We start from the raw sequence: 25,574 nt of genomic DNA on the forward strand, positions 1-25,574 counted from the left end.
ATTTCACCTTGCCATATCATCACTTACTTACGACCTCCGTACATGCCCCTAACCCATCTGTTGATGTTCCGATATGATCCACCGCCCACTGAATATACCCCCCATACCCCCCATCCAAATGCCTCCTTACCCCCTCTAGAATATGCCTTGGCCACCCAGAAATAAACCATACATTATCCAGCCGACCAAGCAGATACAAAAAGAACGCAAAAATAATCAACGCGACCGGCTCCCTCCGCTGCAAATCACCCACCACCGCATCCGGCAACTGATACAACCACGCAAAGACGAGCGGGAAGAGAGCCATTCCTATTGTTCCCTGCGTATCGGGGCCCATTATGGCGTCGAGACTGTCACCTAGTCGGTCAAGGGTTTGCAGGTAAATAGGTAGTCGTGGATCCTCGATGGGTATGGATGTCATGAGGAGGGCGCGGTATGTTTCTAGGTGGTGGCGGTAGTCTCCTAGCTTTGTCCTTCGTTGTGAGGTAGACCCCTCGGAACCGTTGCCTTGTGTCTCATTTCTCGGGTTATCAGAGGCTGGCGCAGAATTATCGTCTTCTCCATGAATTGCAAATACACTTGTTGGCATGTCCCCACTACACAGCTCGAATACAGATCGAACACCTAGAAACAGAGATAGATGGCCTGGGTCCCCGTCACTCCGAAAAGCGAGGTACTCCCCCGGTTGAGGGCCACGGGCGAGACTTGAGATGAAGATGAAGACCGCAGAGACATACATTGCGGGGCTGTTATCGCGGTCAAGGTGCGGTAAAATGGCTGAAACGTCTCGGACAGCAACGTTAAAGTGGCGTTCGGCTTCAGTGTAAATTTGTGTTTTTGTGAAACCCATGCTCTGACTCCACTGTTGATCATCCGAACGTCGCACGAGATGAAAGCCAGAGAAGGCGAGGAGAATGTGCATGACGTAGTGATGGGCAAAAGCGATTTGGCATAGTTGTTGACGGGCTTTTGGTTGAGCGCCGGTTAGTTCAGGGGATGTGGAAAAGTGGTGGAAGAGGAGCATGTCGAGGGCTGTGTACTGGAAGGGGCGCTTGACTAGGTCGTTGTTTGGTGGGGTTGGGTCGGGTTCTGATGTGTGGGAAGTGCCATGGCCTCGTTTTGGGGGTCGGAAGTTCGTGGGTGTGGATGAGTAGAAGGTGTAACTGTCTGTGCTGGGGCCCTGTGATTGCGGTGATACTGAGTCTGTTTGTTGAGATGGTGGAGTGGAGTTGGGGTGAGTCTGGGGTTGAGAGCTGTAGTCGCACTCTATGGAATGGCGGAGACAGTTGGTGCAGTGTGGTTTGATCTCATCGCACTAATAACTGATTAGTATCTCTCCAGTGGAGGAATGTTTGGGGGAACTGACTTTGACTCTACGCCTCTTACAATTTTTACAGCCTAGACGGGATTTTCGATGGCTTTTGCGCGATAGCTTCTGCGTGTATAGGGTGAGTGAGGCGCCCATTGTCACAGTACATGCGATGGGTCAGGAATGGGTCATCGGCATGCCAGGAAGGCTAGATAATCGAGGAGGAATGCGACGTGGACACCAGCGGCATGCTTAAAATTTAAACGGGGCGAATAACGTTGGTTCCAGAAGGGCTTCAGGGGGATTGCCCCACTCAACTATCCTTCAGCCCTGTCCGGTGAAATTCCGGGTCTACTTCGGGGGGTTTCCCCGGAATGTCTGGTCCAGCAATCGTAGGTTTTGTTTTTTCTCTAGCAACATTTATATCTCCCCCCCATGTCTGGTATCTGCACAGCCATTGCTTTCTCCATTCATGACTGATACATCGGAGTAGAACATTGTGAGCCCCTCTGTGATTAATACCGGCTCCGTGCTTCATATTTCCATCTCCTCACGACGCCTTCTAACCTCCAATTTCAGAGTCGGGTCAAGTTCCATGCCAAACTCACCAGAAAGGATCCTTGGTACCATCCCTTCCAACAGCTTCCAGTCATACCGCAGAAGGAGAAAGATAAATACAATCTTCACTTCATTGGCAGCAAAGAAGCGTCCAGGACATGCATGTTTGCCATGTCCAGAAGCCAAGTTCTCCGGGGCGGTTGTAACAGGTTGTGCCTGGGACTATCGCTCAGGATCATCGCGCATCCTATAGAACCGGTATCCGTCCAAGGAGGCCGCATTTTCGTAGGTGTCGTCATCCCACAGCTTGTGCGCCGATACCGCAAGCATGCCATTCTTCGGGATGACCGTCCCATCGGAGAGCTTGACTTCCTGGAGGACCATCCGGCGCATTGAGACTATTTACAGATAGTTTAGTCAGATCTCTGGAAGATATGAGAGAACAGATGGGAATCTGCTCTGCTTACCTTTGGTGACTGGTTTCAGTATTCGGCTCTCCCGGATAACGCTATCCAGCAATTTCATGTTGTACAAAGCGGTCTTTTTCCAGCCATGTTGTTGGAGAGTGTCGACAATTCCCTTGCGTAAAGGCTCCCAAATCTCTGGGTTTTGTACAAGATGGGTCATTGTCTGACATGTCAGGTCCGAAGTGGTGTGGATGGCCCCGACAGAAAGAATCAGCTACACACCGACAGGATCATAAGGCCGACCCTTCGCGGCATTTTCGAACCATTCAATAGCATCATCAATATTGATGACTGTTTACCCTCTGCATGAACGCCTTCCTTTAATTGACGCCTCTCCTCCAATATTGGCTGCTTGACTTTCCGAGATTTACTCACTTGAGTCCTGAGCTTGCGACATCAGGGCAAGAACCAGTGTACGATGGGGTAGATAGCTGCAGGCCACATGCGGAGTTCTGTCATCGCAAGGAATCCATCTATGGTATAGCTTTGAGTGATTCGCAGCCATTCTTCATTCCGGCACAACTTCTCCCCAAGAAAAACACGCGAGGCGATGTGGCAAATGAGAGCCACCATTATACCACTCAAGCGGATCGTATGCCATTCTAATGATTATACTCATTAGCCCGTCCACTGCCAGATCAACGAATCAAGATTGTCTACCTTCGTTATCGGTTAACAGCTCACGGACGGCCACGGAAGTTTCATCGGCAAGGGGCTCAGTAACCTTATCTGTAAAGAATCCGGATTCAAAAATCAGTATGCGAATACGCACAAGCATCACTATTGATGAGGTTCGGTGACTCACTCAAGTATTTCGCCAGGTCATTTGCAATAACGGCCTGGACAATACCCGAATCTTGGCCAATCTCACGGAATCCGTCGAATCCAGGTAAATTTCCATGGAATGCCTGAGGCCTTCTCAGTCTTCCACACAAGCAAGGTATTAAACAGCAAATATTGAGAAGACAAAGCATACCTTCATAGCCCATTGGGAGAAGCTCAAATGTTCCTTATTCCGAATCTCATTCGCCATACTCGGGGGGAGCATCGTCATTTCCCCAACATCAGTATGCAAAGGTACTGGCGTGCTGGGATGGGTTGTAAACCAATCCCGTAATAGCCTCTGAGCATTGAAGAAGAATTCCCACTTGACTCTGGTAGACGTAAGCTCGAAGTGTTTCTTTGGATTGAGGGCCGTGTCCTTATATGTGAAGTTCCGGTTTGAAAAAGAAAAAACAAAGAAAACAAAAGGAGGGCTAAAGCCAGTGATACAAGGACGGGAACTGGCATCGTGGTGTGACCCAGCATGTTCTCTATGCTTGCACGCAGGAGCGCAAGAAGGGTGTCTGTTGAGATCATAACTTAGTAGTGCCAATAAAGACGATGATAGAGACAGTAGCATTTTTTATGGGCAACGAGGGATGAGGATAGACTACTGTCAATACTTATCTCCGGGGTTGTGTAGCAAAAGTGTAAGCGATAGCACTAGTGCTTCAAGATCAATCAACTAGTCATTACTAGATAGTCCAAATCCGGTATAGGCTTCATGCATGAATAGTCGCCACGTAAATGAATCCCGAGGATACGAGGAATGATTCAGCGCTGCTAACACTTACGCAGTCGGCTGACTCCCACTGGAAGCTATTGGGCCACTGATTGATAAATTGTGAAATTGCTTGTGAGCCCCATGAATTCCCTAGAGTTCCCATTTTGAATTCGAAAGCTGATTGTACAGAATCTTAGCGATTGCTGCGTGGTTCGGGCCGGGGTCGCGTGTCAAGGTCAGAATCTCAACATCCATGATCTGCCGAGGCAAGCATAAATTATACTGCTACCACATATGTAGTGATATCTATGAGGACAATGAATCGTGAGATTCGAACTTCAAGAGTTGAGGTGCAGGGATCTGTGGTACTAGTGAGTCACGCCAGTTGTAGTCTTGAGTCTTATATACTAGGACGTTTGCACGAGTAGAAGCAATCTGGGGAATCTCTGGGTATTTCTCCGAGCAATATTACCGTGAGATTCATCAAAGCATCGGGGACGCTGTTTGGCTTACGGCCTTGTCTAACAAGGGAAGTATTGCAATCATGGGTCAGGCATCTGCCAATGACAGACCGAGGAATAGCGGTAAGAACCCCACTCTCGGGATGAAAGCGGTTTGATTTATATGGGAATGCGGTTCTAAAAGTTAAAACAATGGATGTGCTACAGTGGCACCGTAAATTTTGCTTCTTTGTAATACTATCGCGAAAGCTTAGCTAGGGTCATCTAATTGATAGGTACACATTGTTTAACAGACAAGATCTGATAGTGGTTAGATGTACAGGCGCAGTTTATTCGAAATAAGTAAAATGCACAGCAAGGAACAATAGGAACAAAAGTGACAGCGTAAGAAAAGTGAAAAGAAGTGATATCGTTGGAATTGCGACAAATAATATCATCATTGTTATCAAAAAGTCGGTTACAGTCAATAGGTGCATTGATCACGGTGTAGAGCAGGGGGCTACGCGGAATTGCTTTTTCCAGGCGCTTAATTCTCACCCACCACTTCCTAACCCCGCTCCGAATCCGAAACCCACCCATCGTCAACCCACATTTTTCCGCGACTGAGGCGAGCATTATGACCTGTAAGGAGACCTTGACAGGCATTTTCATGCCTAGCACCTGGAAGAAGCGAAATAAAGCCGCCGAGGAGGTAAAGCATAGACATTTGATCAGCCAGAACCGAGTGTGGTTAACGTTATTGGCGTAGTCACCAAAGGTCGAACCTTCCTCTTCGACTGCTTCGCCTGCTTCGTCTGCACTGATACAAGAACCACAAAGTCGCACTCAACCCGCCAACACAGTCCAGGCTCCGTCAGATGAATCTATTTTTCATTGCCACCCGGAAACCGAAAGCAAGAATGTCGACCTAGAGACTAGCCCCGAAGAGAAGGAGATGGCGGACAAGAAAGAGACGAGGGAAATGAAAGAGACGACAGGAAAAAAGGCGATGGTGGATAAGAAGGAGGCTCGTACTGAGCTTCTTAGCAAAGTCGAGCAGGAGGAATTGAGCCAGCGATTGCATGATAAAACGCAGCGTAACGGCCTTTGGGAAGCAGCTTACCGGAAGGTCGAGCAGGAAGTGAACGAAAACGTCATGGCCCAATTTGTCAAGCTTCTGGTAGAAGCGGAGATCAGTCAAGACGAGGCAGGAACAAGCAATGGCGATGCCGATGAAAGGGCCAATAAGGGCAATCTTGAAAAGCTGCAGGATATTGTCAAGGGCAAACTGGATGTGATACAGAATGCAAGACTGGTCGTTAGGGGCCGAGTTGTTAGGGACAAAGTGTCTGAGATATTCTGCACGATCAAGATGTTCAAGGATATTATCACAGCGATCGTTAGCGCAGAACCTCATGCAGCTCTGGCATGGGGTTGCGTGGCAGGATTTTTCCCGGTATGTCACTTCAATCGATACTTGTTGCAACATCGCCGTTGCCGAGACTTTTCACAGATACAGATTAAGCTTGCCCTTTATGCCCTGATGCTAAATACTAGGCTGTTAACCTTTGATTATAGTTGCTAGATAATGCACTGACACAGTTTGATACCGCCAAGGCTGGGCTGAAAGATATCTCTGACATCTTGGTTCGTTGTCGACTCATAGAAACAACCCCTTTAATCTCTAGGGGTCAGTCATCTGAAGATCAGAGGCTTCTTTCTCGGGTGAAAGACAAGATGATCAACCTTTATTCACAGTCTCTAAAGTATCAGATTTCGCTGGTGGCCCAGTACTCTCGTCCTTCCATCAAGCGTCTTCTAAGGGACGCCGTTCTGAAAGACAATTGGACGGCCATGCTTACGAGTATGAAGAATACGGAAGATAGTATCACTTTGGATTTGGGAAAGCTCAATCAGAAGATAATCACAAGCATTGATGATCAGATGTCCCGCCTGCGGCAGACTTTGAAGTCAACTTTGGATGAGAGTAGAAAAGCTCACGAGGAGATCAAGGTATGTTGAACAGTCGTACCAGTGGGCTTCTAGTTAACCATTGCAATTAGCTCCTCACACAGGACGCCTTGATTAGGGGACTGCGGGAAGCCGAATATGCTGCATTTGATACTTATAGGAAAGACATGCCCCCTCCACCATACTGCCATGAAGATACCCGGAAACAGATTCTCTGTGAAATTCAAAGATGGGGAATTGGAGGCGATAACAACTGCATCTTTTGGCTTAGAGGCATGGCAGGCACTGGCAAGTCTACCATTGCTCGGACTGCGGCCAAGATGTTCAATGACCAGCTTCTTCTTGGCGCCTCATTTTTCTTCTCGAGAAGCAATGCCGATCGAGCAGATCCCGATAGACTTTTTCCCACTCTGGCCCGACAACTAGCAGATGTGCTCCCTGGCTTTGCAACCCATTTAAAAGATTCCATTCAGCAAAAGCATGGTGTGGCTCAACAGTCTCTAGATCAACAATGGCGATGTCTCCTTCTTGAGCCACTTTCTGCGCTGAGTGACAAATTCTCGGATCCGATGGTTTTAGTCCTTGTGATTGACGCATTGGATGAATGCCAGAACGGACGTATATATGCTCAGAGCGTCGTAAAGCTTTTGGCGACAGCGAGAACGCTAAAAAAAGTTCGGCTACGGATCTTTGTGACCAGCCGGCCCGAGGATTATCTGGCTGATGGATTCACACAGATTCCTTCAACGACTTATTATGATGTAATGATTGATGGTACTGGAGATCTGACCACAGAACGAGACATCCGTATCTTCCTCGAGGACAAACTTTCCGAAATTGCTTTAATAAAGCAGCCTAAAGGCAGGACCCAGGAAGCGTGGCCTGGCAAAGAACGAGCAGAAAAACTTATTGAACGATGTGGACGATTGTTCATCGCCGCAGCGACTGCCTGTCGATTGCTTGAGGCTACTGGGTTCCTCGACGCTACCTTGGATTTGTTGCTCAATACAAATAAGCAGCATGTTTCACTTACCAAAGACATTGATGAATTGTACAAATTCGTCCTGAAGCAGGCAATCACAGAGCGAGGTCCAGATAGTATATATCTGATTCCTCTGTTCCAGCTAGTAGTTGGGTCAGTCATCACCATGCCAGAGGCCCTCTCACTGCGTAATCTTGCCACGCTTCTCCGAGAACCCTGCGGAAACATCAGAATAATACTCAAAAACCTAAAGTCAGTCCTAGTTGTGCCGGAAGATGACGACTCGCAGGTTTCAATCTTCCATCTTTCCTTTCGTGACTTTCTTGTCGATCCAAATCGATGCGATGATGAGAACCTCCTCATTGACGAGAAGGAAGCGAATAAGACACTTTTCCATCGATGCATGGATGTTCTTCGTGAACAGGGCAGCCTGCGCAGAAATATTTGCAATATTGAACATCCAGGAACTACAGCGGTTGAGGTATCGCAGGAAATCATCAACAAGCATCTTCCCCATGAGGTCCAGTATGCCTGTTGGTATTGGGGTACCCATATCAACTGTGCGGGTTCTTTTCAGACAAAGGAAACCACACAACTCATGAACTTCTTGAAAGAGCATTTCACCCACTGGCTAGAGGTTCTAAGTCTGACGAGGAGGATGTCACATGCCAGTCCCACGATGACTGAACTGAAGACTCGTGTTGCCGTGAGTACTGCCCCGGCATCTCCCTGTAGGTATATTGACATGAGCAGCCTGGGGACTATCCAGAACTTCTCGAATTTGTTGATGATGGGAGACAATTCATCAATCATCATGGCATTGACATTGCCGAGGCTCCGCTTCAGGTCTATTATTCTGCCCTTATTTTCTCCCCACCATCAAGTGTGCTACGAAAGCAATATCAGAAAGAGTCTCCCCGGTGGATAAGACTTACGTCTACTACTCACGATTCTTGGGGCCAAGCTGAGCGTATACTCCGGTGCGGGGAGCCACGATGTGCAACCTTCTCTCCTGATTCAACAAAGGTCGCAGCTGGTACCCTATTTGGTAATGTAATGATCTGGAATCTGATCACTGGCGAACTGGAGCAAGTACTACAAGACCAGGGTCTAAGTCCTGGGCAGAAAGAAGTTTTGGGAGTATCATTTTATCCCAATGGCAGGAATGTAATGGCAGTCTATAAAGATCAAACTGTCAATACTTTCGATATTGTTACGGGGCACCTGGATCGACGACAAAATATAGCGGTCGGTGTCAGAGATATTGCGGCTATTAAATCATTGCCTGACTCAAGAAGGGTTGCGTTCCTCCAAAACAATAACAAAGCAGTGTGCCTCTGGGACTCTGAGTTTGGCGTGACTAAGATTATAGAGGGTCAGTTTGAAAAATGGATCTTGTCACCCAACGGCGAGCTCATTGCGTCATGCTCAGATGGTCGTATCAGGTTGAGTAAGATCATTCCCCGTGGCAGTGGGGTTTGTGATACCGAAGAAATATTCGCCTGGGAGGTGAGAGATGATTACTGGTTTCACGCTGTCTTTTCTTCGAGTCTCAAAAAGATCGCCCTTAGGATCGATTATAACAAGGTACTGGTATGTGATCCAGAAAGGGGACCTGAGGAGGTAATAGAAATCGAATTTGGCTATGTTGGAGAAATCGAATTCGGCTATGTCGGAGAAATAGCCTTTTCACCCGATTGCACCCAGCTGGCAGCGAGCACATATGCAGGGACGTTAGAAATATGGGACCTGACTACTCGCCACATTATCCATCGGCTACAGGGTGACTCTGATGAAGTCAGGAGTTTTACCTTCTCCCCTGATGGTCGCAAGCTAGTCTCCTTAACAGGACGCGAGCAAGCAGTGCGAATATGGGATCTCCATGGCTTGGGCAAAGTGGGCCAACCACCAGCGTTACCAATCAATACGTATGGAAGTATACACACATCTCTCTTTTCTCCCAGTGGGGAAATGGCTATGCTCACTAGATACAGTGATGTGTCTGAAATATGGGATCTCGCCACTGGCAAACTCCAACACAGACTGACAGAAGAGACTGGCCGGTTTGCCGCATTCTCGCCAGACAACAAATACCTAGCTTTTGTCAATAATAATGGCTACTTTAAGTTGTTCAGTACCATAACATGGAAACCCAGCATTCTTCTTGAGACCTTACTTGGCGTGACTACTGCTTTTTCGCCAGATAGCAAGAGAGTGGTCATCCACGGCAATGATGGCATTTTGCGGGTATACGACAGCGCTACGGGTAGGGAAGAACGAGCTAGCCCAAAACCTCTTCCGAAAAGTGAGATACTTGCTTTCTCACCAAACGGTGACATGGTGGCATCATCGTCAGCCGGAATTCTGACAGTCTGGAGCCTTGGCAAGGAGCCAACACAGTATGACATCGAATTTGGGTGCGATCACATTACAGCCATTGCCTTTTCGCATAGCGGGAAGCAGATCGCGATAGGTTGTGAAAGGGGGCATGTGAAGATCTCAGATCTGAGAACCGGAGAAGTGCTTACGAAGCATGCTGGCTATTCGACATCCGTTTATTCTCTGACTTTTGCGCCCGACGATACTCGACTGGCAGCAAGAGACGTTATCACCATTCTTATATGGGATATGGCAGAGGAAAAACCGATCAAAAAATTACTGTGCTACAGTAATATCTCAAACCGACAGCCGCTCTTGCTAAACTGGGAAGACCTGGCAATGTACACGTTTGAAGAGGATCTGAAATGGGTGACTTACAATGAGAAGAAAATTGTGGCTCTCCCAGCTGACTTTCGTCCACAATCTGTTGATCTCCTGTCCGCCAGCTCTCTAGTTTTGATAGGCAAAAGCTCAATCATTGGCACCTTGAATTTTTCCCCAGAGCCAGACTATGCTGACACATAGATTTCCACTTGCGAATAAAGATTATTTCATTTACATACAAAGCCACAGTTCCCAGTAGTAGAAGTTGATAGAAGCCTGTGAGAAAGCATGAGCGTTTCAACCACGAAAACATAGGGGACGCTGATTTCCAATGTAGTCATCGTATCGCTATCTATTCACCGACTCCTCTCAAGGGCTGCAGTCCGTACACGGCTCATGGCGTCTATTTAATTCAAATATCATGTTGCTTGTAGGGTTCATATTTGTATTTCGAAGTCTAAGTGACAACCTTCAAAGTAAATCACTGCATACGCAGAACAATGATACCCCGCCTTGAGCTTCGAGGCCGTGTACTTGACCCTAAGACAAGAATGTTTCTAATACAGAGTATTTGCCTTTTCGGGCATATCACTCGCTTACTTGTGACGTTTTACCAACACTTTTCGGAATGGCTTATGGTTCTATGAGTATCAAAAGAATCATCCATATCTCTACCACTTCGCCCGCACCATCCGCCCAAGCCTCTGTTCAGTTACTTGTACTCTTCCCTGTCTCCTCAACACCATTCAATTGCACAATTCTACCTCCGCTTCATCTCTCCCTCAGCCGGTCCGAGCAGCCTCGCAACAGTCGGCAACGGCCACGCGAGCTGTGCAACCGAGTCCCGTTGCAGCTGCCCAGAAGTAATCAAATCAATAATCGCCACGGCAATATATCCACCAATTGCAGTAAAGACATGCCACCTTGTATAGCCATTAGCAAGATCCCAAGCTTGTCCCAGACAACGAAGAAAGATCTACATACCAGCCATGCAACTCAAGCAAAAATGCCACGGGCAGTCCGACCGCGTGTCTGGCTCCAATCAGAGACTGACACACCCACTCGTCAACCAGCCAGACGAGGTATCCGAAGATGAAGCTCGCTATAGAAGTGTTAGTGTTGGCTATAGCCTCGGTTGATAAGTCATTAATAATAACGAGTAACATACCACACCCAAAGAGCGCCACGTTCTGAATCCTCTTGCGATCCTCGACATCCGGGATCTCCCGAGGAATTATCTTGAGCGTGCGAGTCGCGATCAAATAGACAGCGGTGCCGAACGTCACCGCATGGAGCAGGAACTCGTCCATGACCATGTGGACGACCATGACGATCGTGAACAGTACGGAGAGAACGATTCCTACAGCCTTCGTGTACTGAGGTGTGGCCTGGAAAGAGAGAATGCGGTAGAGAAGCGGAGTGGTGAGGAGGTGCATGGAAAGCTCATCCGCTGTTCCAAGAGGGTCAGCTCAGATCACTATGGTTGATTCAAGTAGGCTGAATAAAGGGAAGGTGACAGTACACATCTGAGTGTGATATTTCAAAGTCATATGGTAACCAGCAGAGCAGACACCGACGCCAATCAATCCGCAGTATAGGATTGAGCGCGACCCGGTTTGGTGTCTGCTGTGGAGCTGCCGGAGACCGTAGATCCCATATAATACTAAACAGACGTGTCAGTAATGGCACTACCATTAAACAAGAGTAAACATACTGTAAACAAAGCTGCTGAGCGTATTGATAAACTCCGCAACATATCGCGTAACTACGTAATCCTGAAGGAGAAATCAGCCACTAGGATTGAAGGCCAAGAAAAGACCAGATTGCGGTTGCTTTAGACGGACCTCTTCACAAAAGCTATTGGCATTGGTTAGTCTACACTTTGCACGTCAATTGACAGGAGATTCGAAGTCATACTTCAGATAAGAGGTTGGTGCACCCCAAAAAGGCGAAATCGCGGAATCCATTGTCGCGAGCGTTCCTGACGACTGGAATATGGGGAGTTGGGGAAGGGAGAGAATGGGGAGATTCGCAGACGGGCTGGAATAATAATAAATCGGCTCCTTCGGGGGCTCCACCGCAACGGTGACCCACTCCTGTCTCCCGTGCTTAGCAGGCCTGGTTCCTGCACGGTTTTCCGGGGTTGTTGAAGACAATGACAATCTCGGAGATGGGCTGATGTACGTGATATACTCCCTTTTTTTTGCACAAGATGCACTGGCGTGGATTTCTAAGAGAATGCAGCCATCACAGGCACTTGGAATACACGTTGGACTGCCTGATGGCTTACCCGACCGTTCCGGACGGGGCTGACTCGGCTTCTATCCCCAGTCTTGGCATGGAGATGAACAAGGCATGAATCTCCTAGAATATTTCAAGGTTCCTCATATGATGTATTGCAGTATAGGCTAAGCCAACTTGGTCTCAATAATGGCATCTGTTTTCTTCAAAGTTCAATGCTATGCAGGTTCTACCTCCTAGCTGAATCGACTTGTCATGTGGATATATCAATTGCTGCCTGAGGCCTTGACGCTCTACAAAAACAACGCGTCAACAACATTGTTGGAGATGATTCAAACGAAAATCAAAATATCCCGATGGCTACCCTCAATATAGAAGGCTCATATGCGTCAAGTAACGCTTCCCGCGAGGAAAGATCCTGATATTGCCTCATTTCGCATATTATAAGTATCCACAAAACTCAGATCAAGTATATGATTTACGTTACACAACACAACCCATGCAGGCAAATGTCGTCAGATGTGTAACAATGATAACTCTCGAGACTTCTTCTTCTGCAGACTCATACCCACTCATACCATGGTAATCCATCCCGAAGAACCCCATATTCAGTCCCTTGACCAAACTGTGGGCCCTCCACATCCAGAAAATACCCGCGCGCACACTCGTCAAACTGGACCCGCGTTGTCTGTTCCATCTCGTAGTAATAATCATAGCGCACATCCAGTGCGTCTTTCAACGTCGTTACCTCCCCGCGCGGATGCAAGGCATCCCATGGCTTGACACATACCTGGCCCTTGCAGGACTTGAGCACCAGTAAAAGGGAGTCAAGTCGCTGAACGACTTTGGAAAGATCAACGTTCAATATGATGTGAGAGGTCGCATTTGGAAGCCCATTTGTAGAAAGGAGGTTGTGGAGTTGATGAGGGTCACTCTGTCTCTTTGGTTGGATTCCGCAGGGCAATAAATTAGGCGGGATCACTTACAGTCATATCGTAGAGTTCATGCTCGTTGTTACACCAAACAGAGTAGTAGAGGTTATATTCATTACCTCTGATGCGGAGAGCTTTGTATGTGTTGTTGTATGCCGATAGGTCAACTTTCAGTGTCCTGATTAGCACATGCACAGTCAAAGAGTGAAGGGTGTGAGTAGGGTACGCACAGTCATATATACCCTCTCCCGCTGCATATCCCCAATATTCAACTGTGACATGCTCTTGTCTCTCGTCATGGGCCTCCTCGATCTGGCTCTCTGTAAAAGGGATGGGGTCGCCATCGAAGTCCTCTCGGAGAGGGATACCTAACAGATCAAGGAAGGTGGGTGCAAGGTCCGTATGTGTTGTAACAATATCCGTAGATACATTCTGGGCAACATTGGGACCACGAACGATCAAGGGAACATTAATGTCTTCTTCATATCCACACGACTTGCCCGGCTGGAGTCGGTGTTGACCAATATGGTAGCCATTATCGCTACTATAGACTACATATGTGTTGTCGAGAATATCATATTCCTTCAAGCGTGTAAATAAGCCATCAACTAGTTCATCAATGGCCTGGAGGGCGCGTAGACGCTGGCGGTAAAAATGATCGTTGTAGTCAACATTAGTATCATTCTGTCGCTTGAGAGTCTTAATCCAGTTGGCGCCTGAGGGGTTTTCCGGATTGAAGGAGGGGGTACGGGGGACTTTAACATCGGGGAATAAGTGCTCGTGCCGCTTGGCGGGAATAGGTGCGCTGAAGCTGAAGTTAGGGTTGGCATCTAAGCCGGTTCCATTCATGAAAACGTTGCAATGCGGTGCAATGGGAGCGACTGTGAGAAAGAAGGGCTTTTGAGCCGTGACTGCTTCGTCGAGCAGGCGATATGCCTTTTGTCCGAGGACATCGGTGCTGTATTCTCCTTCGTAGCTTTGGGGTGGTTCTCGGTCTCGTTGGAAGGTACTGTTTAGGTAGTCGTATGTAAATGGATCGAGAAGGAAGTCCTGCGCGATACATTAGTGAGTAACTTAAGTAAGACATTGATACTGGCTTACGTTTCCGGTAAACCCAGCTGGGAAGGGGGCGTTATAATTGTCGACCGTGTGGACGTTGAACAGTTTACCAGTGTAGTAGGTATTGTACCCGGCTTCCTGTAGCCAGACAGGCAGATAGTTGTCATTGAGACCTTGAGAAATAAACTTGGGATAACCACCTGGGAGTGTATAAGCAAAATCTTCATGTACACATGGTGATTGGTAGTACACCCACCATGCGGAGGATTGACATCCGTAACGTTTGTATTGTGGGCCAGTTTCCCTGTCCAAAGGGTCACCCGCGAAGGGCAACAGACGCTGGTTGTACAGTAATGGCTGCGATAGTGTGTTCCTTTGTCTAGTAGATGCTTTTTAACATAGGGCATGTAATCCAAGGAGCCGAGTTGCGCGTCTTGATCATCGGTTAATATGAAGACAACATTGGGCTTGGCGGTCGCATATAGCGGCTGCTGCTGCTGCTGCCCTAGCGACTGTGCAGTAAACCCAGCCAGGGCTAACAAGCACACCAGGCTCCGCATATTGCTGGTATAGTATAGATGTGTGGCTTTGATGTCAAAACAAATGAACGGTAGGTGCAGTGAGGTTCAAGTCGATTGCTTAATAACCCCGCGCATAACGCAATCCGGGTCAAAGCGGACCATACACAAACCACCAGGCACGATGCTCCCGGCAATCTGCATACGATGTAGAAATGCTTGATGTTTGAAAAGTAATCCTTCGAAAAACACTGTTATTTCCCCAATTATCTGTTGAGGTATGATCACGGTGCTTCATACTGGCATAAAAATGATGAATTTAGTAGATCAGACAGAACTCCCATACTGCTAACAAATGTGGCTCGAGAAAAATATATCGAAGATGATTCAAGTTGATTAGCAGCACTGTACTGCGGAGTCATTGCCCACGACCACTATAAATTTGTCTCAAATGTGTCAAGAAGAAAACAGCGCCAAGAAAACAATTATCTATGTGGCATTGCGAAGAGAGAAACTGATTTAGAGATACGAGAACAGCACGTGTTGTACTGGAGAACGAGGCTCAGCCACCATTTTCTGCCGCATTCCCCCAGGGCGGTCAAGATTTACACAGAAACTCACAGCACCATTCTGGGGCTGTATGTCCTTAAGTCCGCTTAACTCCGAGGTTTTTCTGACGAGGTTGACTAGGTTCTGCCGGTTGGAGCGGTGATAAAGGCGGTCGGGACTGGCTTTTCTGCCACAACTCCACTTGTGGACGGTGGGCACTATGGTGCCTCTTCTATTCTATTGAAGCGGCCGCTTTCAACAACCGGGTCCCATAGCTCAGTTGGTTAGAGCGTGACGCTAATAACGTCAAAGTCGAGGGTTCGAGCCCCTCTGGGACCATCTCTTTTTGCATTTTTCTATCCATCAATCACATCTTCTGCTCCAGCAACTTTTTGCTGCTGGAAAATTCGAAGAGCAAGCAATTAATTGTGGTAGAAACAAGACAACTCCCCCCGTTCGTTGGTGTCTATTATTATTGTTTACTGTCTTACCGATTCCAATTTCCGCACACAATAACTGACTGGCATGTCGATTGTATCTCTAGCCATCGGTTTCTCTCATTGAGCATTGAGCAGGCAAAAGAGTGTATGTAGGTAGAACGGAGAATATATTATGGCATGCTCGAACTGCCTACAATACAGCACCTATTGCGCGCCGTACACATCTAGCACCCACAACACTGAGACAACGATGGCACTTTCACTCTGCACATATTTCTTCTGGGCCCTTCTGTAACACGATAATCCTCTACTGCCCTTACTTCACGCCTATTTCCATCCGTTAACTACTATGCCACTCAATTAAGCTTAATCCCCAACAACTGCGCCCCAACAGCAACCTCCACCCCATCCACATCCACATTCACCGCACTCGCACCACCAGTAGTAACATACAACCAATCCATCTCGCCCTCGCCTCTCCCAAACGCACACCCCGTCGGCTCCGCAACCTCCGTAGAATCCAAACTGCCGGCAATAACACTCGTCAGGTTCCTCCCACCCTGCAAGTCAAAGCTAATCTGCATGATCGTATTCATCGCCGCCGTAGCCGCATACGCAAACTTCCTTCCACTCGCAGCACGGAACCCATCCGGTGCAACAGCAAAATCGTCAAAGGCAGTAGACTGGACAATAAGTTGTCCAGGACCAGCAGTCACATTCGAGTAGAGCTCTGCTCTGTAAAGGCCACCGTTTGCAGTCCAGTAGACGAAATCATCTTGAACCTGGAGTCCGTTGATGCTGCTCATCAGGTTCGCATCTTTGATGGCTTCCCAGGTGTAACCGGTTGTTGTGTCGACGGCGAAGATGGAGTCTTGGTAGGAGGCCGAGGCGAGGATGATGGTCTCGTTGAAGGCTGCTAGGCCGTTAAAGCCGGTTGGTGCGGTGGGGCGGGCGATGAGCTTGATGTCAGGGGTATCGGAGTTGGCGGTGAAGTCGACGCGCCAGATGTGCGTGGCGTTTTTGGGAGGATCTGAGATGTTGTCGCTGGTGGTGTTGGCGCCGGCAACGTAGAAGACGTCGTGGGCTGCTTCGGTGATGCCGGAGAGGCCGAGGACGCTGGGGAAGGTGTGGATGACGTTCTTCTTTGGGGATGAGGAGCGCGGGTCGAAGGAGAGGAGGCTTGCTGGGGGCCCGATCTCGGTTGCGAGGATGAGGCCGTTGGATCGGACGGCTAGGTTCTCGAGCCAGGTGTCGTTGGAAGCGAATTGGTAGACCGTGCGGACGTTGAGCTCGGCGGATGCTAGGGTGCTCGCGCTGAGGGCAAGAGTGCCTAGGAAGGAGGGGTGAATTCTCATGGTGTGGCCGGTATTACTAACGAGGAAGATTGAAAGAAGAGGGAATTGGTCGATGGCTCAGAAAGCGCGTGGAGAACTAATTCGAAGGAGAGGACGATCTCAAAGTTATATACACTTCGCAACGTTATTTGGATTATAGTATAAGCGACCTCCTTAATTAAGGTTAAAGGTAATACGTGGCCCTGCCCTATGCAGGTACAATGATCTACTTCGAAACAGGAACAAAGTGGGCATCTTTACGCACTCCATGACGAGGCATTGTCTGATCGTAAATTGAAACCCGTTAGCATCAGCACCAGTGGAAGCAGACAGGGCTAACTACATCATGGGGTCACAAGAGAGTAATTAAGTAACCAGGGATACGCAGATCCTTTACCAAATCAGAGGTTAAACCACCTCTACCAGCCGTGCAGAAGCTGAATGTGTCGTCGCGGCAAGCTCGGTCTTGTTGCCCGCAAAAGGAATCTCAAGCCGATGGTTCATTATCCATTGTCCGGTGGTATAGCATCGCCGATGCTAATTCGGTTTCTTTCTCTATATCTGGCCATCTCTAGCCGCTATCTCCGATATTCAGGAAAATGATTAAAGATCTGGCACGGTGGGACTGCGGGTGCCCGAAATTTGGACCCGCCAACGATCGTCAGGACAATACCCGGAACACGACTGCGAGTCTGTGACACTGTCAAAGTTTAGCAGGGAGTAGGCGGCTTGTCAATTGAATCTGAATAGTTTATAGGATAAAAATTGTGAGGTAGATAATAGACCGTCGTGCAGTGAGTAGACGTAGAGATTCCGGTGCTGTGTACTGACAAATGCTTGAATAGATCATACGCATCAGATCCGATGGTAACAGCAAGCTATTTGATTCGAGGCCGGTCACTGTCATTAGCATATCAGCAATCCGACTGGGGTAATATAGCGCTTGAACAAATCATTCTAGACAGACTTTCACAAAATCAGCTAAGCGCCACATTACTGCACGATATCCAAGCCAATCACGTGTGAATCCTTCTCCATTTCCCCTCAATAATGCAACCTTATCATCTCACTGCCACTAACTTCATCACGACTCATCATGTCAACTGCACCAGTATCCTTGCCCAAAGCCTCAAACATCTCAACCTTCAAAGCTAACCATATAACCGTACACTTTCCCACCCCCTACCCCAAGATCCTCAACCGTTTCCGTGCCCTCGTACCCGCACTCCAACCCCCGGGCATCCTCCGCACCCAACCCAATGCCGAGGCAATAATCAAATTAATTAAGTCCACGAACACGCCATCCGACTTCGTATGCTTTGCTGAGTTCGACCACGGGTCGTGGCTACACCACTTCCTACCACCCACCGAGGAATCGGAGTCTGAATCAGGAACAGGTCGACGTGTCCATCGCTTCCTCTTTGGCAACCCGCTCCTGGCGGCCGCGATGATCAAGGAGAGTATATATGCAGGCACGCATGTACCCCTGGATTGTGGGTTCGTGGAGGAAGAGGATGGGAGTGCGACGATGGTGATAGTGTTGCCGTTGGCGGGGTTGGCGGGGATTTATGCGGGTGATGCAAGCGGGAAGGTGGATGTGGAGAGAAAGGAAAGGTTGGATAGAGCAGTTGGCGAGATAGAAGGGAAGGTGTGGGGGTTGATTAGCATGTTGCAGGAGGAGAATGAGTAGCGATGACTTGGTGAGTACTTTGTATTGCTTTCGTCCATTGCTTATTGTAGATTAAGTGACATGCAATGAAGTGTCTGGCGTCTATTGTACCCGTTGGCTTATGGGGTTGTAGACGAGGAGTAGTACCGCGGGTGCCGGAAAGAATACTCAGCATTTAGCCCAGAGATAACCCCATACGGAGCCCAAGCGTCTAGGAAAATGGATTCGTCATACCCGCTTACGAGCAGGACGTCTCAGGGTCTGTAAGACGGGTAATCAGCCTAAGGCATGGTCCAGGTCACCGTCAGAGTGGAGTTATCGAAGTCATTGACTTGGTGTCAGACCTGGTGCTTTCTGGATTGCCCGATTTGGAAGTCCTCCGGACCTTCTGGGCGACGGGATTGGTCAATCGTCAATCATCAATGCACATCCGCTCTGATGTTCCACCCTGTTTTGCTTCTAAAGCTAGCAAGTACAAGGTGCTTCCGATTATGAAAATCTTAATTTTGAACGACCGGCCTGAGCCCAGCGTGGTTGAAGCTGATGTCAGCATCAGCAATCCTCTCTCCAACGGCCTCCACAACTTATCTCCGGCATCTCCTTTCCGCATTGCCGGAAACTCGCATCCTTTACGGCTGCACCAATCAAGGCCCACAAAATTCACATCAGGTTGCCCTTTCTCTATTCTATCCCTGCGTGAAGACCGGTGAGATCAAGGTGGGCATGAATGGATGTAGAACATACAAATGTCCTGCTGTAACCTTTGAACCGTTCAGGTTTTATTTCGAATAACACATCCATATCAGACATAGAGAATACGAAAAAGCAGTAAAGAATCTCCCACAAACTTTCAAGCAGGCCGTCTTCAAGTCCCCTGGCGCACTGCTAGTCGTCGAAGAAGTAGAGGCTCGAAGCTGTAAATCGAATCCACATCGAAAGTTAGCCCCATGGCGCCAGTCAGCGTATTTGGAAACATGGCTGATGGTGAGTCCAGCAGCACTAGATTATCAATACCCTCCGGGTCTGAAACAGGTATTGTACTGAGGCGGGCGATGAGAAAGTCTCCTTCCGCGGTCAATGTTCGTGCAACATTGGCGACGCTGGGGTTACTCTGCATTTCGTACCGCGTCCCGGTCTCATACAAGCTCCGCGAAAAAGAGCCCGAGTCCCGCTGATATGCCTGTCATACCTTCATGGCATATAAAACCCTCAGATATTGATATACATCATATGGTTTTAGTTGAGTCAATGGATTTGCGCCATACAGCAAAATGGCCACCCCCAGCCTCATCTCCATAAACAAGCTCGCCAACACCCGAGTCTTGATAATCGGTGGCACCTCCGGCATCGGCTTCGCCGTTGCCCGTGCAGCCCTGGAACACGGCGCCAGCATCATCATATCCAGCTCAAACCCCCAGAAAGTATCATCTACTGTCTCTCGTCTTCAAAATCTCTACCCCAACAAGGTCTACACCGACCGCGTCACTGGAAAACCCTGCGACCTAAGCGATCAAGCCACTCTGGAAAAGAACCTTCTTGACCTTCTCGACTACGCTACATCACGTTCTCTCTTTCCTAATATAGCGTCTCCCACCAAATATAATGATAGCAGTGAACGAGTTTTGCTGAACCATATAATCTACACGGCCGGCACCCCGCCCCCGCGGATCCCCATCTCCTCACCCGAAATTAACGCAATCAGTTTCGCAGCCTTGAGCACCCTCCGGCTACATGCCCCGATGTTACTGGGCAAATTTGCAAAGAAATACTTGGTTGATAATCATACCTCCTCAATAAGCTTTACCTCGGGGCTAATGGCCGCAAGACCAGCGGCAGGGTTAGCGGTGGGTGGTGCGGCAGTGGGATCAGCGCTTGAGGGCTTGACTAGGGGATTGGCGGTGGAGTTGGCACCCATCAGGGTGAATGTGGTTGCCCCAGGTGCTGTTGAGACGGAGGTCTTCGAGAGACTGGGCCCTGCGAGGGAAGCATATCTAGAAGCGTTTAGAAAGGGAACGTTGACGGGGGAGGTGGGGAGGCCGGAGGATGTTGCAGAGGCGTATGTTTGGTGTATGAAAGATGGTTTTGTAACAGGAAAAAGAGTAGAGAGTGACGGGGGCGCATTGTTAAAGGGGGCATAGTATATCTATGATTTGGAGAAGGAAGGATGGCTATGTCCAGTAATGATTCCAGCATGGACATACATGACTTCTGGCCACATCCCCAGATGTTTATAGCAGTAGGCAGTAAGGTATTTTGCTTGAGTAATGCAACGCATAACCTTGGTAGGTAAATATTATGTGGCTAAGGTACCGGTGCCAGTGGCTAACATTCCTGTCATTCTGTAGCCTCCCAAGCCGTGGACTGTTTCACAGCGAACTGCATGCCTAGTCGAGATCCATATTGCATATTGTATGGACATGTGACTTTCCGCTGGGTCAATACTGCACACTGGCCAAATACCTGCAATGCTCCAGATCCGGTACATCCGTATACCCCGGCCGCGGATACTGCAAATCAGCCAGGACCATATTCGACGCTGTAAATTCCGGCCAATGCCAACCTGCAAAGAACTCTATGGTTGTGTTGTACCCCCGCGCTACCAGATAGTCACTGTCAACATTGGGATTACCCGTTCGCGCAAAGGAACCCCACATGTCCTGCACCGCATTGGTGTAGTAAATATCTTCAGGAACCCGGATCGGCTGATCGAAAATGTAGTAAGTCCCGAATACCTCATACAAATCACTAGAATGACACCGATAATAAGGTGTGTTTGGCTTTCCAACAGGGAACGTACAGAGGTCGTAAAAGTCGTAATAAGAGAGAGCGTATCCGCGCTGATGATAGGCGACGTGCATGCTGGGGAAAGCGACCGTGGCGGCACCTACCATGGCGTAGGCGCCATTCGGACATTCTTGGTTGTTTTCTGTGGATATCTTTATGCTAGCATTGTATACGCTGGAGTAGGAGGTTGAACCATTGTGGAAGGTCTCGTTACTAATAAGCCACAGGCCTGAGGGTATGATGTGATCTGCCTGTTTCTGATTAATCCAGCCTCCTGGGATGAGCAGGTCGAGCGCGGTCTGAAAATCGGTCATATTAGGCGTCAGCGTGGTAGTGGTCAGCGATTGAGTCTCCTCGGGCATAAGGGTGGACATCATCCGTACGGAATTGATGTAAGAGCTTCCTTGGGCGATCAGTGCCATGGGTGCATCAGGTAGATACACATTGTCGATGACTGGAGTGAAGAATATGTCGGCACTGGTGTTGAGGAGCACTGAAGCAGGCAGTTGCTGCAAACAGGCTAGGCGGGCAACTCCGGTGTCATTGCAGTACGGGCTGAGGTAGGGCTCAGCTAGCTCAGCTATTGCGCTCTGTGTGCTAAAGCGACCGTTGCCTGCCGACTGTTGTATACTACCCTGAAAAAGACCAGCAGCCTGTGGAGAAGCAACGAGCTCGATGCAGTTGGCACCACCAGCTGACTGTCCGAAAATGGTGACATTCTTTGGATTTCCCCCGAACCCGCGCACATATTTTTGCACCCACTGGAGAGCAGCGATATTATCAGACATCCAGTAGTTCCCAGGGATGGTGCCATCGTCGAGTGATAAGTACCCGAAGATATTCAGTCGGTAGTTCGAGGTGACAATGACCACATCAGAGCGCGAAGTTAGACTTCCTCCATCGAAGGTTAGGTCCGAGCCGGTGCCCTGGGAGAAGCCGCCGCCGTGGATCCAAAAGAGAACAGGCTTCAGTTGGTCCTCGGGCACGTCCGCATCGCCCGGAAGGAAGGGGGTATATACATTTAAGTACAGACAGTCTTCATCATTACCCCAAGGGTTCAAGCCATAGCTATTTCCATCAAAGTACCCAAATTGCAGACAGGCTGGGCTGTATTGTGTTGCATTGACGTAAGTCACATTGGTCGCATCCCAGGCTTCGGCATACTTGAAACGGCGTGTGCCAATTGGCGGCTGCGCAAACGGAATACCGGCAAATCTAAATGTCAAATGATCTCGGAGACCCTCGAAGGTGATGTTTCCTGCCGTGGCATTGACCCGAGGGAAGGGGGAGTAGTCGATGTCGACACGGTCAACCAGTGGAGCCGAGTTTGTGCAGACAAAAGGCCACTCTCCATCCGAAGATACATTTCCGGCGGAAGAGCTACCGGAGAGTGTGACTGGTGTACTGCAAGCAGTCCAGAGCAGCGTCTCCTCAGGTAGAGTACCTAGATACTGCTGGTACTGGAAGGACTGCCGGAAATGGTGCACGTCATCGCAGCGCAGCAATTGCTCCTCATATTCGGCACAGATAGATTCTGCCTGACCACGCCGGGCAGGTGTATGCATTAGAAGAGCACTTGGTCGCTCTGCATGAGCAGTCCAATTTCCGTCATTCTCAAACAAAAGGCTAGTTGGAGCGGATGAAGCTTTAGCCACGGCTGGGAGAACTAGCAGTAGCAGTGACGCCATTGCAGCCATCCTGAGCGGGGAATACCTCATTCTGCAGTGATTGTTGTGGATTAAGATGCCTGGCAGCTATTGCTTTCCCGTTCCAATTGTTGCCTTATATCTTGTCCACGTCCGCACGGTTGATTTGTAAATCCTAATGAGGGAAAGACTCCGCAAGTTGGCGGCCGCAGAGGCCCTCATTTTGCGGGCAAACATCCAACAGGATCATGCATTCGTTTCCGTCATGCAGAATTTCCCCCGCATATGCCCGCAAGTCGGGAATGGGCCGATATACTAGTCGCGATGCCAACAATGAGGGAAAAAGTGTCGCCACAGCAAGGAGAACCGGATATATAAATTGTTCGACAAATGGTGATAATCCCCAACCATCAGATCATCTGAAACCTTGGTTATTGCATGAGTAATGGCCATGACACTCCGTTTCCTGTATCTTGTCACTTCGCTTCTCACACTCTTCTCCCTCGCCTTGGGTAGTAATGACTGTTCCATTGGAACTTTTCAAGCCTTCTTGGACGCCAATGGTACCGCCGCGCGTGTAGTTTACGCCCGTCACTATGCAGAGAATTCGACTTTTGTGAATCCCAACATCAGCTCCGTTACCAATCCCACTCAACTGCCAGCAGTGTGTGCAATTCAGGTCAATGCGACGACGGATGTCGACACATACTTCAGCTTTGGCGTCTTCCTGCCTGATACGTGGAATGAAAGGTTCTTGTAAGTGACTCTGACCCTGCCCAAAGGACATCCTGCGTTGACTGAAAGCAAAGCCATGCTGCGCAGGAAGGTGAAGACATCAATTGGGTTGATATGGTATGTATCAGATGTTGCTTTATATACCATTGGATTATAGACTAATTTCCATCACCAGGCCGTTGGACTTCGTTATGGCTTCGCCTCTGTAGCCACTGACACGGGCCACACGGGCTCTGACATGGATGGAGTCTGGTGGAAGAACCCAGAGTCGATCAACGACTGGGCCTGGCGTGCCAACCATCTCACTAGTGTACTGGGCAAGTTCCTCGTCGAGAGCTTCTATGGTAAAAAGCCCAAATACAGCTACTTCGCCGGCTGCTCCACCGGTGGGCGCCAAGCCATGAAAGAAACACAGAAGTTTCCTCGGGATTATGACGGAGTGATTGCTGCCTGCCCGGCATGGTGGACAACCCACCAGCAGCTGTACAATCTTAAGCAGACAACCTATCAGGCACCTCAGGGATCAGCTCATACAATCCCAATGGAGATGTTTGCCGTCATCGGAGCAGAGGCAATTCGTCAGTGCGATCCTCAGGACGGACTGGTCGACAGCATCATTTCTGATCCACTAGGCTGTCATTTCGACTACCTGCCATTACTCTGTACCGAGGCAAAGAACACCAGTTGCTTGACAGGACCTCAGATAGAGACACTGCATAAGATCTACAATGACTGGGTGGAAACCAATCAGACTTTCGTGTACACACATCCGCTATACGGAAGCGAAGCAATGTGGAATGAGAGCGGCGTCATCGGCAACGGCAGTGTTGGCAACGAAGACTCGCAGCTGTGGTATCCTCAACATATCCTCGGCCTCGCCAACTTCACTGTACAAGACTTCGATTATAGCGTGGTGCAGTACGCCGATAAGACCGACCCGGGCGATTCATCCGCTGACAACTATGACCTGGCCGAGTTCTACCACCACGGAGGGAAGCTCATTCACTACCATGGTCATTCCGACGCCATTGTACCCCCCGGCATTGGCCTCTATTACCGCGACCACATGGCTGCCACACTAGCGCCACAGGGTATTGATATCGACGACTTCTATCGCTTCTTCGCTATTCCTGGGATGGAGTAAGTTTACACAAGACCAATACGAAATCACAAGCTAACAACTCCAGACATTGCTACCACACACCATCCACCATGGGCGCACCGTGGTATATCGCCGGGCCCACGCAGGCGAGCACGCTGAGCCCGTCCCTTTACAGTGTCCCCGGCTACCGAGATGCTAAGCACGACATCTTTCTAGCTTTGATCAATTGGGTTGAGAATGGTACTGCACCTGACTACATTATCGGATCTCGCTTCAATAGTAGCATTGAGTATACCTCGAACACTATCGACAAACAAAGGCCGATATGCGCGTATCCCAAGCTGGCGCAGTACGTGGGATCAGGAGACATTGATGATGCGGCCAACTTTGAGTGCAAGGCCCTGTATTAGATAATTCTCACGATCGATCCTTGAAGAACACATTGGGGGATATGGAAGATGTATCTTAAGCACGCGAGGCGCAGACGCCAGTAGGAAGATGGTGCATCAATTCACCACGGTCGCCATTACCATTTGGATGCCTGAGGTATAAATAAGCGGTTTGCTTTTATCTCCTTTCCTTTTACGTT

At 48.9% G+C, this 25,574-nt stretch overlaps 9 protein-coding genes and 1 non-coding gene across 10 annotated transcripts; 5 read left to right on the forward strand and 5 right to left on the reverse strand.

The window, feature by feature from the left end:
- Nucleotides 1-19: 19 nt before the first annotated feature.
- Nucleotides 20-1,503, reverse strand: BO85DRAFT_468186 (Zn(II)2Cys6 transcription factor domain-containing protein; the record flags this gene model as incomplete). The annotated part of the gene is made up of 2 exons (XM_025662237.1): nt 1,367-1,503; nt 20-1,315 (listed from the first exon to the last, which is right to left on the reverse strand). Exons 1-2 carry the CDS (start codon nt 1,463-1,465, stop codon nt 20-22), a joined length of 1,395 nt encoding a protein of 464 aa, XP_025516439.1. The 5' UTR covers nt 1,466-1,503.
- Nucleotides 1,504-1,843: 340 nt separating this feature from the next.
- Nucleotides 1,844-3,642, reverse strand: BO85DRAFT_468187 (cytochrome P450; the record flags this gene model as incomplete). Its single annotated transcript, XM_025662238.1, has 9 exons — nt 1,844-2,089; nt 2,189-2,265; nt 2,335-2,548; nt 2,647-2,721; nt 2,752-2,936; nt 2,995-3,063; nt 3,140-3,242; nt 3,311-3,535; nt 3,607-3,642. The coding sequence occupies 9 exons, from the start codon at nt 3,640-3,642 to the stop codon at nt 1,844-1,846; spliced, it is 1,230 nt and encodes a 409-aa protein (XP_025516440.1).
- Nucleotides 3,643-4,919: 1,277 nt separating this feature from the next.
- Nucleotides 4,920-10,213, forward strand: BO85DRAFT_468188 (WD domain-containing protein). Its single transcript, XM_025662239.1, has 5 exons — nt 4,920-5,032; nt 5,090-5,776; nt 5,899-6,333; nt 6,384-7,979; nt 8,027-10,213. Exons 1-5 carry the CDS (start codon nt 4,958-4,960, stop codon nt 10,175-10,177), a joined length of 4,944 nt encoding a protein of 1,647 aa, XP_025516441.1. The 5' UTR covers nt 4,920-4,957; the 3' UTR covers nt 10,178-10,213.
- A 523-nt stretch (nt 10,214-10,736) lies between these two features.
- BO85DRAFT_369835 (arylsulfatase) lies at nt 10,737-14,768 on the reverse strand (the record flags this gene model as incomplete). Its single annotated transcript, XM_025655938.1, has 8 exons — nt 10,737-10,899; nt 10,961-11,078; nt 11,145-11,426; nt 11,554-11,639; nt 12,796-13,151; nt 13,204-14,199; nt 14,251-14,408; nt 14,465-14,768. 8 exons carry the CDS (start codon nt 14,766-14,768, stop codon nt 10,737-10,739), a joined length of 2,463 nt encoding a protein of 820 aa, XP_025516442.1.
- Nucleotides 14,769-15,540: 772 nt separating this feature from the next.
- Nucleotides 15,541-15,614, forward strand: BO85DRAFT_t132. The gene has a single exon. It is a non-coding gene; the product is annotated as a tRNA-Ile (tRNA).
- A 260-nt stretch (nt 15,615-15,874) lies between these two features.
- BO85DRAFT_477187 (uncharacterized protein) lies at nt 15,875-17,070 on the reverse strand (the record flags this gene model as incomplete). The annotated part of the gene is made up of 1 exon (XM_025662825.1): nt 15,875-17,070. The coding sequence occupies one exon, from the start codon at nt 17,068-17,070 to the stop codon at nt 16,072-16,074; it is 999 nt and encodes a 332-aa protein (XP_025516443.1). The 3' UTR covers nt 15,875-16,071.
- Nucleotides 17,071-18,053: 983 nt separating this feature from the next.
- Nucleotides 18,054-18,872, forward strand: BO85DRAFT_276213 (uncharacterized protein). Its single transcript, XM_025655146.1, has one exon. It carries the CDS (start codon nt 18,146-18,148, stop codon nt 18,737-18,739), a length of 594 nt encoding a protein of 197 aa, XP_025516444.1. The 5' UTR covers nt 18,054-18,145; the 3' UTR covers nt 18,740-18,872.
- Nucleotides 18,873-19,967: 1,095 nt separating this feature from the next.
- BO85DRAFT_468192 (oxidoreductase) lies at nt 19,968-21,019 on the forward strand. The gene has a single exon (XM_025662240.1). The coding sequence runs from the start codon at nt 19,990-19,992 to the stop codon at nt 20,854-20,856; it is 867 nt and encodes a 288-aa protein (XP_025516445.1). The 5' UTR covers nt 19,968-19,989; the 3' UTR covers nt 20,857-21,019.
- Nucleotides 21,020-21,153: 134 nt separating this feature from the next.
- Nucleotides 21,154-23,199, reverse strand: BO85DRAFT_468193 (carboxylesterase; the record flags this gene model as incomplete). Its single annotated transcript, XM_025662241.1, has 1 exon — nt 21,154-23,199. One exon carries the CDS (start codon nt 23,197-23,199, stop codon nt 21,154-21,156), a length of 2,046 nt encoding a protein of 681 aa, XP_025516446.1.
- Nucleotides 23,200-23,599: 400 nt separating this feature from the next.
- On the forward strand, nt 23,600-25,469 carry BO85DRAFT_468194 (tannase and feruloyl esterase; the record flags this gene model as incomplete). Its single annotated transcript, XM_025662242.1, has 4 exons — nt 23,600-23,904; nt 23,958-24,000; nt 24,059-25,023; nt 25,071-25,469. 4 exons carry the CDS (start codon nt 23,600-23,602, stop codon nt 25,393-25,395), a joined length of 1,638 nt encoding a protein of 545 aa, XP_025516447.1. The 3' UTR covers nt 25,396-25,469.
- Nucleotides 25,470-25,574: the final 105 nt, after the last annotated feature.

This window comes from Aspergillus piperis (genome assembly GCF_003184755.1).
Source record: "Aspergillus piperis CBS 112811 unplaced genomic scaffold BO85scaffold_7, whole genome shotgun sequence".
Taxonomy (NCBI): domain Eukaryota; kingdom Fungi; phylum Ascomycota; class Eurotiomycetes; order Eurotiales; family Aspergillaceae; genus Aspergillus; species Aspergillus piperis.